General features: G+C 40.4%; 1 protein-coding gene across 1 annotated transcript in view; it reads left to right on the forward strand.

The window, feature by feature from the left end:
* RABGAP1L (RAB GTPase activating protein 1 like) overlaps positions 1–3022 on the forward strand; it is a 718011-nt gene extending 714989 nt beyond the window's left edge. The window contains exons 25-26 of the mRNA XM_052653672.1: positions 1386–1583; positions 2870–3022. Coding sequence (XP_052509632.1) covers positions 1386–1583; positions 2870–3022 — 351 coding nt within the window. The remainder of the gene's footprint in view (positions 1–1385; positions 1584–2869) is intronic.
* The last annotated feature ends 10021 nt before the right edge of the window (positions 3023–13043 follow it).

Genomic DNA, 13043 nt, shown 5'->3' on the forward strand with positions numbered 1-13043 from the left:
TCGGCTCAGATGGTAAAGAATCCACCTGCAATGTGGGAGATGTGGGTTTGATCCCTCGTTAGGAAGATCCCCTGGAGGAGGGCATGGCAACCCACTCCAGTACTCTTGCCGGGAGAATCCCCATGGACAGAAGAGCCTGGTGGGCTACAGTCCATGTGGTTGCAAACAGTCGGCCATGACTGAGCGAATAAGCATAGCTTTATTTTGTGTTCTGTAAACTAGAGATATTACCTACCTCATAAGGTCATGATTAAATAAGATGATGTATATAAAGTGCTTAGTCTAGAACATGGCACACAATACTCAGTGAATACATATTTTATAAATTATAACCTGAAAATCTGAGACATGAGAACTGAAAGATCTGAACCTTGCTCTGGGAAGGTGACTTTTGGGGCTTTGGGCCTGGGAGACATGCTTGGATATACCAGAGAAAGGATTTAATGACCAGTGGAATGAAGCAGCAGCTAATGAAAAGATGACACCAAAGCCTTTAGGCCTACATGGTGGGGTCATGCACAGTGACACAGAAGTGTGAGCACGGTTGCTTTGTGTGTGTGTGTGTGTGAAGAGAGGAGCATGGTTATGGTTAGGGACATCCTGAGCTTGTAACAGTAGGACATCAAAATATAAATGTTTTATAATATCCCTTCTCTCTAAATTTTTTGAAGATATTTTAAGAAAACAGCAGTTTTGTTGCTATTGTTCAGTGCTCTCTGCTTGATGGACAGTCCAGGCATGTAACCCAGTGACTTTTATCACCCTGAACAATAACGACCATCTTTCCTTAAAGTTGAACAAAAGGACATAACTTGAGTTGGCCAAAAAATTTGTTTGGGTACCTCTATACGATGTTATGGAATAACCCAAATGAACTTTTTGGCCAACCCAATACTTGTTTGTTGCTAGGGTAGACTTAGGTTACTCATAATGACCTTCCTTGTCTACCATAGGCAAGTTTACTTGTACTCTTTAAGTTTCTTCATTTGTAAATGGGGATGATAATAGTACCTAATCATATGGTAGCTCTAGGGTTAAATGAGGTAATTAATGCATGTAGAGTATATGCCATGGGCTTGGCATCCAGTAAGGATAATGGTAGAATAAAATTTGTAGAACACATTCAAGAAAATGCTATAACACTTCCTATTTCCAGAATTTTTCTATAGTTACCTTAAGAAAAAGTAGCACCTATCTTCGATAGTTGGGTTTTGTGCTGATTATAACCATTTTGGTCATAGCCCAAGAAAAAATACTTTCATAAATGGGCCTTCATTTGATGATCAGAAGCAGTGTCCAAAGAAAAAGCGTATCACAGTGTCTCAGGACATGATATATGCTATGAAGTGCAGTTCAATACTGGTTATCTCTTTTGGATATTTCAGGGTAAGATGATGGCATGTAAACACTGCAGTGACATTTTCAGCAAGGAGGGCGCTTTGAAAGTAGCAGCCATAAGCAGAGAGGACCAGGGGATTGAATCGGATGATGAGAAGGACTCTCTTAAGAAGCAACTGAGGGAGATGGAGCTGGAATTGGCACAAACCAAACTGCAGCTGGTGGAGGCCAAGTGTAAAATCCAGGTTGGTAATTTGATAAAAGACCAATAAGAAAAAAATAAAAGTTAGTGGTCCAGGATATTCTAGTATTAAAACTCAGAATCATGGAATGTTACACCATATATGATGAATACATTTTCTGCCCACTAATGAGTTGTATTTTACATTAAACACTGATATAAACCAGCCAATCCTAAAGGAAATCAACCCTGAATAGTCATTGGAAAGACTGGTGCTGAAACTGAAGCTCTAATACTTTGGCCACCTGATGCAAAGAGCCAGTTCATTGGAAAAGACCCTGATGCTGGGAAAGATTGAGGGCAGGAGGAGAAGGGGACGACAGACGATGAGATGGTTGGATGCCATCACCAACCCAATAGATATGAGTTTGAGCAAGGAAGCCTGGCATGCTGCCGTCTGTGTGGTTGCAGAGTCATGTTGCAAAGAGTCGAACACAACTGAGCAACTAAACAAAAATAAACACGTAGTTTTAAATAAATTTTTAATAATTAAATTTCACACACACACACATCTTATGGGAACTTAAGCATATGCCTTTTTAGTTTACTCTGAGTTTTTTTTTGCCATGGTCCTTTCTCATTGAACTTGGTCACTTTAGCTGATGCTTAGAGTTGAAAAGCCAAACCCCTCCTGCTATCCTTGCCCTAACAGTTGAACGTTGGCCGAGAGCCATTCTTTTCTTTGGAGTCCCTTTTCATCTTTACCTGATTTTGCCAAATCCCTTTCCCCATAATCTCGTTCCACTGTGGAGGATATCAGAATCGGGAAAACAGTCCTGGCTTCTGATGGACTGTTCCCATTTCCTTCTGTCAGTGACCCTCACCCTCACTGCATCCTGCCATGGCATCCGCTGCACCACACTAATGCTCCTGAACTTTCTGCACCAGACCTTGTACATTCCCAGGGCCACAGGCTGTGTTGGGACCCAAAACTCATTCATGCTTACACTATCAGTAAAACTTCTTTCCATCCATATGCTTATGTTTACCTGTGGTTTTAAACATCTTCTCTCAGGTTGCAGCCTAAATTGGACCTAAATTGCAAGGGGGAGGAAAGGGTAAAATGAGGTTTCCTGTCACTGATCAGAGAAAGCACAGATTCTGGGTTTTAGTGGTAACTCTTTTAGCTCTACATTTTTTTTTTCCTGCGTTCGGAAGCCAACTAAATCTCACCTGGGTGTGTAGGAAGAAAACTATGGCTGTGTGGATTCCAAAAAGCTGCACTCTGATTTTATTTTTGGCAGAGAGAAAACATTTATATAACTCAGATGACTTTCTTTCTTTAATTAGGAACTTGAACATCAGAGAGGAGCCCTTATGAATGAAATCCAAGCTGCAAAAAACTCTTGGTTTAGCAAAACCCTGAACTCTATCAAAACGGCCACGGGCACGCAGCCGCTGCAGCCGCCACAGGCCACCCAGCCCCCCAAGGAGAGCACATAGTTCCAGCCTCACCCAAGCACAGGAGCACAACGATCAAAGCGACGGAAACCCAGGAAGAGTCCTGGTGTCCCTTTGAAAGGAAGGGAAGGAGGCCAGAAGGCAAGCCAGGATCTTTCAGTAGCTCTCAATCTTTCTCGTATGACGCTTTTCAAAGGGATGTTATTTAAACTAACCTGATTTATGTTGAATACCTGTGTTTGTGCTTCATGGAAGGCCGTGTTCCGATCCGTCATAGTATTATTACACATTATTTTATATGCCTGATGTCTGGTTGGAAACAAGTAATTCAGAGCTGAATGCTTTTTATTTAGAACTAATTATTCATAATTATTTTTATCTTACATGAAAATGGAGATGTGTTTTATTCCAAGGTTGAATTGATAGGAAGATATTTGTCACAGCAAAAAAAAAAAAAAAATTGAAACCTAAACCTCATAACTTTTCAGGACTTCTTCAGATAAAGCACACTGTGGGGCCAGGCACGACCAGTCAGGTTTCCTCCTGAAAGTGATTCCCTGGACAGCGATAATCCTATCCGAAGGGAAGAACAGATCTGGGGTTGGACAGTTCCCAAAGAGAATTAGTTTATTTTTATTTCCTGTGGGGTACATCTGGAAATTAAGTGCCAAGAACCATGGAATAAGATAGGTTATTGAGAACACACACTAGATAAAAAAGAACTGAAGTTTTCATAAATGCAGGATAAAATAAATCACTTTGGTCCTGGTCTTCTAACAGGTCCTTTGCAGAATCCCGCAGGAGAACCGCAAGCTCCTAGGCAAGCATGCAGTTGCGCCTTCTGGCAAATGTGAAGTCAGAAGTGGGTATTACGAGTTTCATCTTTAGGAGACCTTTACCAGAGAAGCCTGAAAAGGCCCAGAACAGTTACTGTGCTTAGAATGGAGTGTAGAACCAGGGACAGAGTATTTGTTTAATGTTGACATATACTTTGCGAAGGAAACACTAATATACTGTAACTTTGTTAAAGTTATGAAATGGGAAATAGAGGTCAGCTTCATATCACCTTAATTTAATACTGAGCCCCTTTTTCTGAGTTCTGTAGCTTCCTAAAAATGTGCCCTTGGTACCCCTAGATGAAGAGATGCAAATGCATTTGTAACATTTTCGATTGCATATAAAACCTTTATAGAAATACTTATCTCATGGAAAGGCAAAGCTATTGTGTAAACGTTGATGGAAATATTTTTTTCAATTATATTTAACATGTCTTTATAAATAGTCTTTGCAAGAAATCCTTTGGTAAGGGAAAAACCAATTTCCCATTTTTTAAGCTGTTTTGGAGGCCTTCGGTCCTTTTACGTCAACCAAACTACTGTCGTCTGTGTACAGTCACATTTATTGATGCTCATCCTTGGCTTCACTGTTGAAAATACTCTTTGCAGAGGATCTTAAACCCTGTAGTGGCAGAGTGACTCTCATCTGTGCCATATGTTGCAGTTAAAAGTAACACACTCTTGGAAGTAGAACTCGTGTAAGGGCCACCTCAAGTCCAGGGCCACGCACTACTGGTTGCTCACGGTGGATCCTCTCCTCTAAAATACTCATTAAGCTCTAAGCAGTGAAGCTCCCCTCATCGTAAGTGTTCTTCTATCCTCTGTAGCCTATAAAATGGATGTGGTTGTCTGCTATCCTTCATTACACTCATCAAATAATGCTTTTCTTACAGAATTCTCTTTTTCGTCCTGGCATCTTTCATCATAGTTTTCATTTCCTTTCACCCCAGAGGAAAATAACTCAGCATTCTGAGTATCTGTGTTGACTTTAACATTCCATTTGTGGTGGTTTAGAAAAGTTAATATTTTTTTTGTAAAATATAGTGGCTAGAAAATTGCATCTTGGTACTTGTTTTTGTAAATCATTCAGTAAAATTTGTTAGCTTTCCTGGTACTTTATGCTTTGATCCCAAGAAGCCTTGTACAAGTTGCCTTATCAGATGGCTAGCTAAATTAAGGATGTTCTTTTGTGTTTTGTGAATCTCATAATTCTACTGTACAGAGCTCTTTTTACATTTCACAGAATGCCTAAATTGCATAATTTTCCTTAAGTGGTAGTTGAGAGAGAACTAGCTCTAGGTTCAGTTCTTACCTGTATACCTGGCTCAGTTTTATAGCCCCTAACATTTGTTTCTTTAAACAAAATCACCAGGTACAAACACTGTAAACATTTAATCAGTTGCATTTTAACTCTTTTAACAGATTATGATGGCCATCTATAGATTTTTTTTCTCCTCCAGTTCCACATCATACTTGGGTATGTGTATTAGCATCATAGTCTAAACTGTCCCTCACTACAATGCCTTTGGGTGAGTAGCAATAGCAAATACAGAAAGAAAGAAAATTCAAAAGTTGGCATATGATATTATTCATACAATGTTACAATAGCACTATCCTAGACCACATGCTTTTCACCATATAGTTTAAAAACTTATGCATTCCAGCATTAAGTATCTGCCAATGGCACCCCACTCCAGTACTCTTGCCTGGAAAATCCCATGGATGGAGGAGCCTGGTAGACTGTAGTCCATGGGGTTGCTAAGTGTCGGACACAACTGAGCGACTTCACTTTCACTTTTCACTTTCATGCATTGGAGAAGGAAATGGCAACCCACTCCAGTGTTCTTGCCTGGAGTATCCCAGGGACAGGGGAGCCTGGTGGGCTGCCGTCAACGGGGTCGCACAGAGTCGGACACGACTGGAATGACTTAGCAGTTTTAATTTATCTTAACTTGAAGTATATTTGAGAATTCATACTCTTCTTTTGATTTTAGAAAGAGGTTGACCAGCTCAAATATCCAGGAAAATTTCAAATATTTTAGAGTGTTTTTCATCTTTTCCTTGGATACATTGTATAAAACATTCCTCCAGAAATCCAACATTTGCAGCATTCTGAAAAGTGAAGAGTTCTCCTTTCATTAAATTCTTCAATATAAGAGAATGAAGTTCAATTTGATAATTCAATCATTAGCTTTTATATCTTGAGAATCTTAACACATTCCTTAGAGCTGAAAGAAACCAAGTTGAATTTTGCAGTGCATATGTTTTCTAGCTTCCCACATCCTGAGCCATGGCACAATTTGGTTATATTTAGTTACATATAATTTAATGCAAAGAAATTCTCAGTTACTGTATATGAGTGCCTATCAGAAACACTAAATAGGAATGTCACATAGGCCTATGGCCTATCTTTCCATGCAACCAATAATTCTCTTTCCCTCTCCCAATTATTAAGTTCGTGGTTTGTTCTTCATTGGCTTTCTTAAATTTCCATAATAAAGTAGAAACGTAATCTTTGTACTGATGTTGGGATATTTAATAGTATGTATCTGGTTTCATTGTTTTCAAAACTTTCATCCTCTTATACTGTGTATTAATATTTATGTTTCTCAAACCCTTACTCCATTTTCCTAAAATACTTTCCAGTTGATAACTAGTGGCTTCATTTCCTAGCTGAAGTGAGAGAAACAAGAGAATATACAATTTAGGGCACAAGAGATGAAAGATCCTTAAAGGAACGGATTCATTTCTGAGGATAAGAATCACATATGTAACTAATGTAAGGGATTGAGTTTTCTTTTTCTTTACTTGAGATCAGTCTACTAATTATTCTGGTAAGGTGGTTGTCCAATTTCATGATCGTATTAGGGAAAAAGAAGCTTTTAAAAAGTGAAATATTTTATCTTTCTGGCACAGAACACTTTTAATTACTTAGTAAGATGATTCTGTTGTATAACTTACTCTTTAAAAAAAATTCTTCTCTTGCTTCAAGTATAGGTAAACGAGAGCATGAACTATTGTTTGATTTGAATGCTGTGAGATTTGTGTGTGTGATTGGTGATTGGTATAATTTTATATGGCTTATCCCTGCCTCTTTGGTATACCCTGGTACCATTCAACTGAATATGCACATGGTGATCAGATACAGAAAGCCAGACCCAACTCAGTGGCCTGTGTTTCCTACTACCAGATACAAAACTCTTGCCCTCTAGTTGCCATGCTGATGGTCACATTGAACTGGAACTGCTCCAGAACATCTTCCTGTCTCATAGTGGCTTCCATGTAACACAGGCAGAGCCCTTAGGGATTTTCTTATCTTTCAAGAGCTACCAAAATGAAAACTTGCATGTGGGCTGCACCTCAATAGGAGATGATCATCTTGAGTTGTAAGGAGAAAAGTGGATGTTTATGAGTAGCTTAGTGACTATAGTCAGCTGTCAGACATTCCTGTCTTAGCTTCCATCTAAAACACTACATGTCAAGCTTATCTACAAATGTGTTTGCTCCCTGCTATAAAAACATCTTCATCAACGTGTCCCACTCTCCCTGCCTCCACCCCTGGTTTTTCGTTAGTGGTATTCTGGAAACTTAAAAAGAATCATTGAGTAGAAAATGAATATTTTAAGTTACTTTCCTTTTTCATTGGCAATAAATTAACATGTAAAATCTTTTCTGTTGAAATGTAACTTTTAATAACTATATATTATATATGGAATAAAATATAGGAAACTGAATGATAAGGACATAAATTCGTCAAGACTCTGGTGTCATGAAAGCACAAGAATAAAGCCTGGAATTGGTCCCAGAATCCAAGATCGTAATAGCCTTTGCATCAGTTTCTCTATTTTTGGTATTCTGCATAATGTATGGATCCTTAGTTCAAATAAGAAAGCTTCTCAGTCAGCCTCACTTCATTTCTTTCAACTCCTACCTTTCCCTTGCTGAGGAGGTAGTAGAAACTCTATGCCATCTGTTTTTACGAATTCTATGAGTTTGCCCATGGCTTCTCCAATGAAAACAGGTTCCAGAATAAAAGAGTTGATTAGCTCAAACAGTGCTAATTGACTACGAAAGAAATTAGTGAGCAGCCTCTCTCCTCTATCAACACTGACCAATTAGATGTTTCCATTATTCCATGTATTATGTATAGTACACTCTATAAATGTAAATGTAATGCTTGTTAAGAAAAGTGCAATTTATTGTACATTGTCCCAACAAATGTTTACTTTTATAATTGTTATGAACTTGAATTGGATTACTATCTTGTTTTCACGTGTGAATGAAGCCTTGTGAAATAAACAAATGCAACTGAAAAGGTAGCAAGGTGACTGTTTTTGTGAGCCAGTGATGTTCTCAATGCTTTGTGTTGCCCCTTTGGCCCCAATAAGCAGTAATAAACATTTGTTCTAAAATCCATCTATGTCTTTTTAATTTTTTTTCTAGTTGACTTCATTCTGAATCATCTAAACCCGGCATTGGTGAAAAGCTTATCTGATACTAGACTCTAGTCACTATAGCAAGGAGAAATAAATAGGAGTTTGCCTTGCAAAATGATATCATGTACAGCAGGCACAGCCAAGTGCCCTGTATGCCTCTCTTTAGAGATTCCTTGGTTGCAAGTAACAAACTCTCTCAAGCTAGCCTAGTAATAATAAGGTAGTTAATTAAAAGGGAAAAAGTATACTTAGCTCGTACCACCAAAGGCCAAACTGTTGGGCCTGAAGAGGCACAGGGACAAAGGGCTGGAATGCTATCAGGAATGTGAGCAATTGTTCTCATAATCACTCTTCTGCTTGTCTTGACAGGTGATGCTTATCTGCTGCTGCTGTCTCTGAAAAGAGGCACCCCCTGCTTCAAAGTGTATAACCTCCAAGTTTATATGCCCCGTCTTCAAGTGACCGGCAGAGATGGACTGGCATCTCAGTGTCCCAATTCAAAATCTTGCAACAATCTCATTGGCTAATATTGGATTGGGTGGCTGCTGCTTATCTTTCAGAGTACAACCCAGTGGGTGACATCATGTAATTCAGGCAGAACTTTGAAAAAATCCTGAAGGCTCTCCTGAAATGGAGGCAGGGTACAGAGAATTGTGATTTGCACTAGGTTCTAATTTGCATTTTGTTTTGGGTGTCCCTGGAGCCAAATGAAAGCCAGATTAATCAGCTCCTCTTAGAATTCAGCATGTATTAAAAAAATATTAATCAGATTGCAAAATTAGTTTGTGCCCCGAACCCAGACTACAGACATCTTTTGTTTGGCCCATGTAGCAATTAAAACAATGAGAAATTTTACATAAAAAGTAAAACCGTCAAACTATCCAGAAAATATCTACTGAACTTGGCAGTTACAAGGTCATGAATGGTCCTGTCATGAAAAGTAAGTGGAACTCGCTGTTTATTATTGATTAAAGGTCCTAGTCTTTGTGAAGTTACCTGTTAACCTGTAGGTTTTGTGCAGGAGGGACGCAAATCCCATTTTCTTTCCAGTGGAGTAGATGACTCCAAAAGTTAGATATAGTTTTACTACTTTGTAGGACAGTAAGTAGTTTGTGTCTAACTTTGCAACCTTACACTAATATTCCATTGTTAAATTGTCTATAAATACTTAGCGGTGCAAATGCACTTTTTGACAGTTTTTACAAGGTACTGGTTCTCTCACTGGTTTATGCAATGAGTTGTATAAAATATTTGTTAACATTCAGTTTTTACTTGCATGAGAATCAATTTCACCTTTTTGAAATTATGCTTTTAACAAAACTTTTGAGCGCTGTCAAAGGGACACTCAGAGCAAAATCTTTTAAGATTTTTTTGATGTGGACCATTTTTAAAGTCATTATTGAATCTGTTACAATACTGCTTCTGTTTTATGTTTTGTGTTTTTTGGCTGTGAGGCCTGGGATCTTATCCCCTGCTACCAGGGACTGAACCTGCACCCCCTGCATTGGAAGGCAAAGTCTTAACTGCTGTACCACTAGGGAAGTCCAGAATAAAATCTTCTGAGAGTTTACTTGCAAAGAAAGTTTGTGACGAAGTTCAGGCTTTAGAAGAACAAGCTTGCCAAATAGAAATTACAAGAATTTATAGAAAGAACACAATTTCCAAGGATAGAGTCTATAATTAGTTTGTTCATGGTTCTCATACTATCTGTATTTTAAGACATCAGCATTGCAAAAATCAGTGACAAAGCATTTGATTTTAGGGAGTCTACTTTTAGAGGAAAGGCTCAGGTTCCCGAGTTTCATTTATTTGAGGGACTAGAACTAGACATCGTGACCCTGATGTGTATGTCGTTGATGATGGTCTGCCTTTATCTCAGGATACAACAATCGTCACTTTTTTCCCCTTGATTTGAGATCTGATGTACCCAGTTACTCCTGATGGCAGCAGTGCAAGGAGTCAGTTTGCTTCTACATGATACATGGAAGGAAAATTACAGGATACAACGATCTTCACTTTTTTCCCCTTGATTTGGGATCTGATATACCCAGTTACTCCTGACGGCAGCAGTGCAAGGAGTCTGCTTCTACATGATACATGGAAGGACAATTACAGGATACAACTGGAGAGAAGCAGCACTGACTTTCTGTTGACTCTTAATAATGGTAAATTCTAAGGTGTTTTTGAGCGCTGGCAGAAAAGGAAGAGAGAAAAAGCTATGTGATGATCTGGAGGAAAACCATTCCAGACTGAAAGCAAGCACAGAGCACAGACCTGGATGTGAGAACAAACTCGGTGGGTTCAGGAGTGGCAAAAATGCCAGTGTTTTTAATCAAGGAGAGGGGACCTGGTGAGAGATGAGTTCCGAGAGACAAAGGAACTCAAAAGTGAGATTCAAGATCATGTAGAACAGTCTAGGTTGTGTAAGGAGTTTGGACTTTATTCCTTTGAAAAGATTACCTTGGCTACTCTGGAAAACTAACTGTAAAGGCACAGTGGGTAAGCAGAGAAACCAGCTAAGAGGCTAACAGTCCAGACAAAATACTCGTGCCTTGGCCTTGGGTGGTAGTAGTGGAGGTTGTGAGAAGTGGTTTTATTCTCAACATACTTCGAAGATAAAGCCACCAAGACTTGGCAGAGGATGGGATGTAGGACAGAAATTGAAGACGCAAGTATGACTCCTCGGCCTGAGCCACAAAGAGAATGAGGTGACCATTCACAGAGCTGGAGAGTAACTGGAAAAGCTGATCTGGGAGGGGTGTGAGGATGAGAAATCCAGAGGGTTTTTTTTTTTTGGTTTGTTTTTCAAACAAGCTGAATTTGATGTGCTTATCGGACTTCCAAGCAGAGGCAGAGCCTGGAGCTCAGAGGAGTGGTGGAACTGAGCAGAGATTTCCGAGTCACTGGTAACTGGTGGTATTTAAAACTGTGACCTTAGGCTATCTAGTGGGAGAATTTGCCCCAGGTGCATAATCGAGCAAATTTAAAAATCACTAGTAAGTGAAGTTGCTCAGTCGTGTCCGACTCTCTGCGACCCCGTGGACTGTAGCCTATCAGGCTTCTCCGTCCATGGCATTCTCCAGGCAAGAATACTGGAGTGGGTTACCATTTCCTTCTCCAGGGGATCTTCCCGACCCAGGGATCGAACCTGGGTCTCCCACATTGGAGGCAGACGCTTTAACCTCTGAGCCACCAGGGAAGATGTAAAAATCACTGGGTTAGGTCAATTTTGCACACAGTGAAATGGGATATTTATTCCTATTAAGTACCTGAAGAATTCATGCGAAGAGTTGACTCATTGGAAAAGACCCTGATGCTGGGAGGGATTGGAGGCAGGAGGAGAAGGGGACGACAGGATGAGATGGCTGGATGGCATCACCGACTCAACGGACGTGAGTCTGAGTGAACTCCGGGAGTTGGTGATGGACAGGGAGGCCCAGGGTGCTGCAGTTCATGGGGTCGCAAAGAGTTGGACACGACTGAGCGACTGAACTATTGGGCATTAGGGAATTCCCTAGACGCATTAAAAAAAAAAAAAAACACCAACAAACCCACAGATCCTAGGAGTTAGTTCTATGAATTCTGACAATGGCATGTAGCAGTGTAACATTTCTATCATCCAGGGAAAATTCCCTCCTTGGCCTACTTAAATATTGCTTTTAGTTAAATATATTGCTTCCCTAGTGGATCAAACAGTAAAGAATCTGCCCTCAATGCAAGAGATCCTGGGGTTCCATCCCTGGATTGGGAAGATCCCTCGGAGAAGGGAATAGCAATCTACTCCAGTATTCTCGCGTGGAGAATTCCACGGTCAGGGGGGCCCGGTGGGCTACAGCGCACTAGAACATACAAAAGAAAGCCCAAATTACAGTTCAGTGAAATTTCTACAAAGTGAACACATTTGTAACCAGCATCCACAGCCAAGAAAACAAAATACTGTTTGAACCGCAAAAGCCCCCTCGCGGTTCCTTTCTGTCATTGTCTCTCCCGCTTAAGGAAAGACTAATCCGATTTTTAATGTCTCGCAGTTCTAGACTTCGTTTAAAGGGAACCTAACGATAGGACTTCCTCCTGGCTTCTTTGCCTTCAACATCAGGTTTGAAATTCGTGCACGTTGTGCATACCTGTAACTTGTTTTTGTACTGCCTTTCACATTCTTGACCATGATAATGGGGCGCCTGCTTTTTATATTCCTTTTCCTCCTTTGACTTGCTGATTCTAATCTCTACCTCGGGCATTATAAAGCTGAATGCGGGCTATTTGACTTCTCAGGGGTTGTTATGTTTTCGACGGGCTGCCAAAAGCTAAAATAATCTGAAGAGGGTTTCTTAAGGGTCTTAGGAAGCGAGATAACGGGAGCTAGAACAGAAGCAGAACGCATCCCCAGGAAATCTTGGCTCACATTTTCTACGGTCGATGTTGTTCAGTCGCTAAGTCGGTATCTATGGTCTACAGGCTCACTTAAACCGACTTCAAACCTGGGTGACAACTAGTTTCGCAGAATTGTCGGTGAGGGCTCCACGGAAGTGCTTCCGCGGTGTACAGAGGGAAGGGGGAAAAGTAAGATAATCGCTCAGTCACGTCCGACTCTTTGCAAGCCCATGAACTATTACAGTCCGTCAAGCTCCTCTGTGCACGGGGTTTTCCAGGCAAGAATACTGGAGTGGGTCGCGGGACCGCAAACGCCGGGCCCACGGAGATACCCATATATTACTACGCTTTACTCCCCGAGCCGCGACGCAGGTCCGGGTCACGCGCAACCCATCCTCCTCTTCTGGTCCGTAGTGACGT

This window comes from Budorcas taxicolor, chromosome 16, assembly GCF_023091745.1.
Source record: "Budorcas taxicolor isolate Tak-1 chromosome 16, Takin1.1, whole genome shotgun sequence".
NCBI lineage: Eukaryota > Metazoa > Chordata > Mammalia > Artiodactyla > Bovidae > Budorcas > Budorcas taxicolor.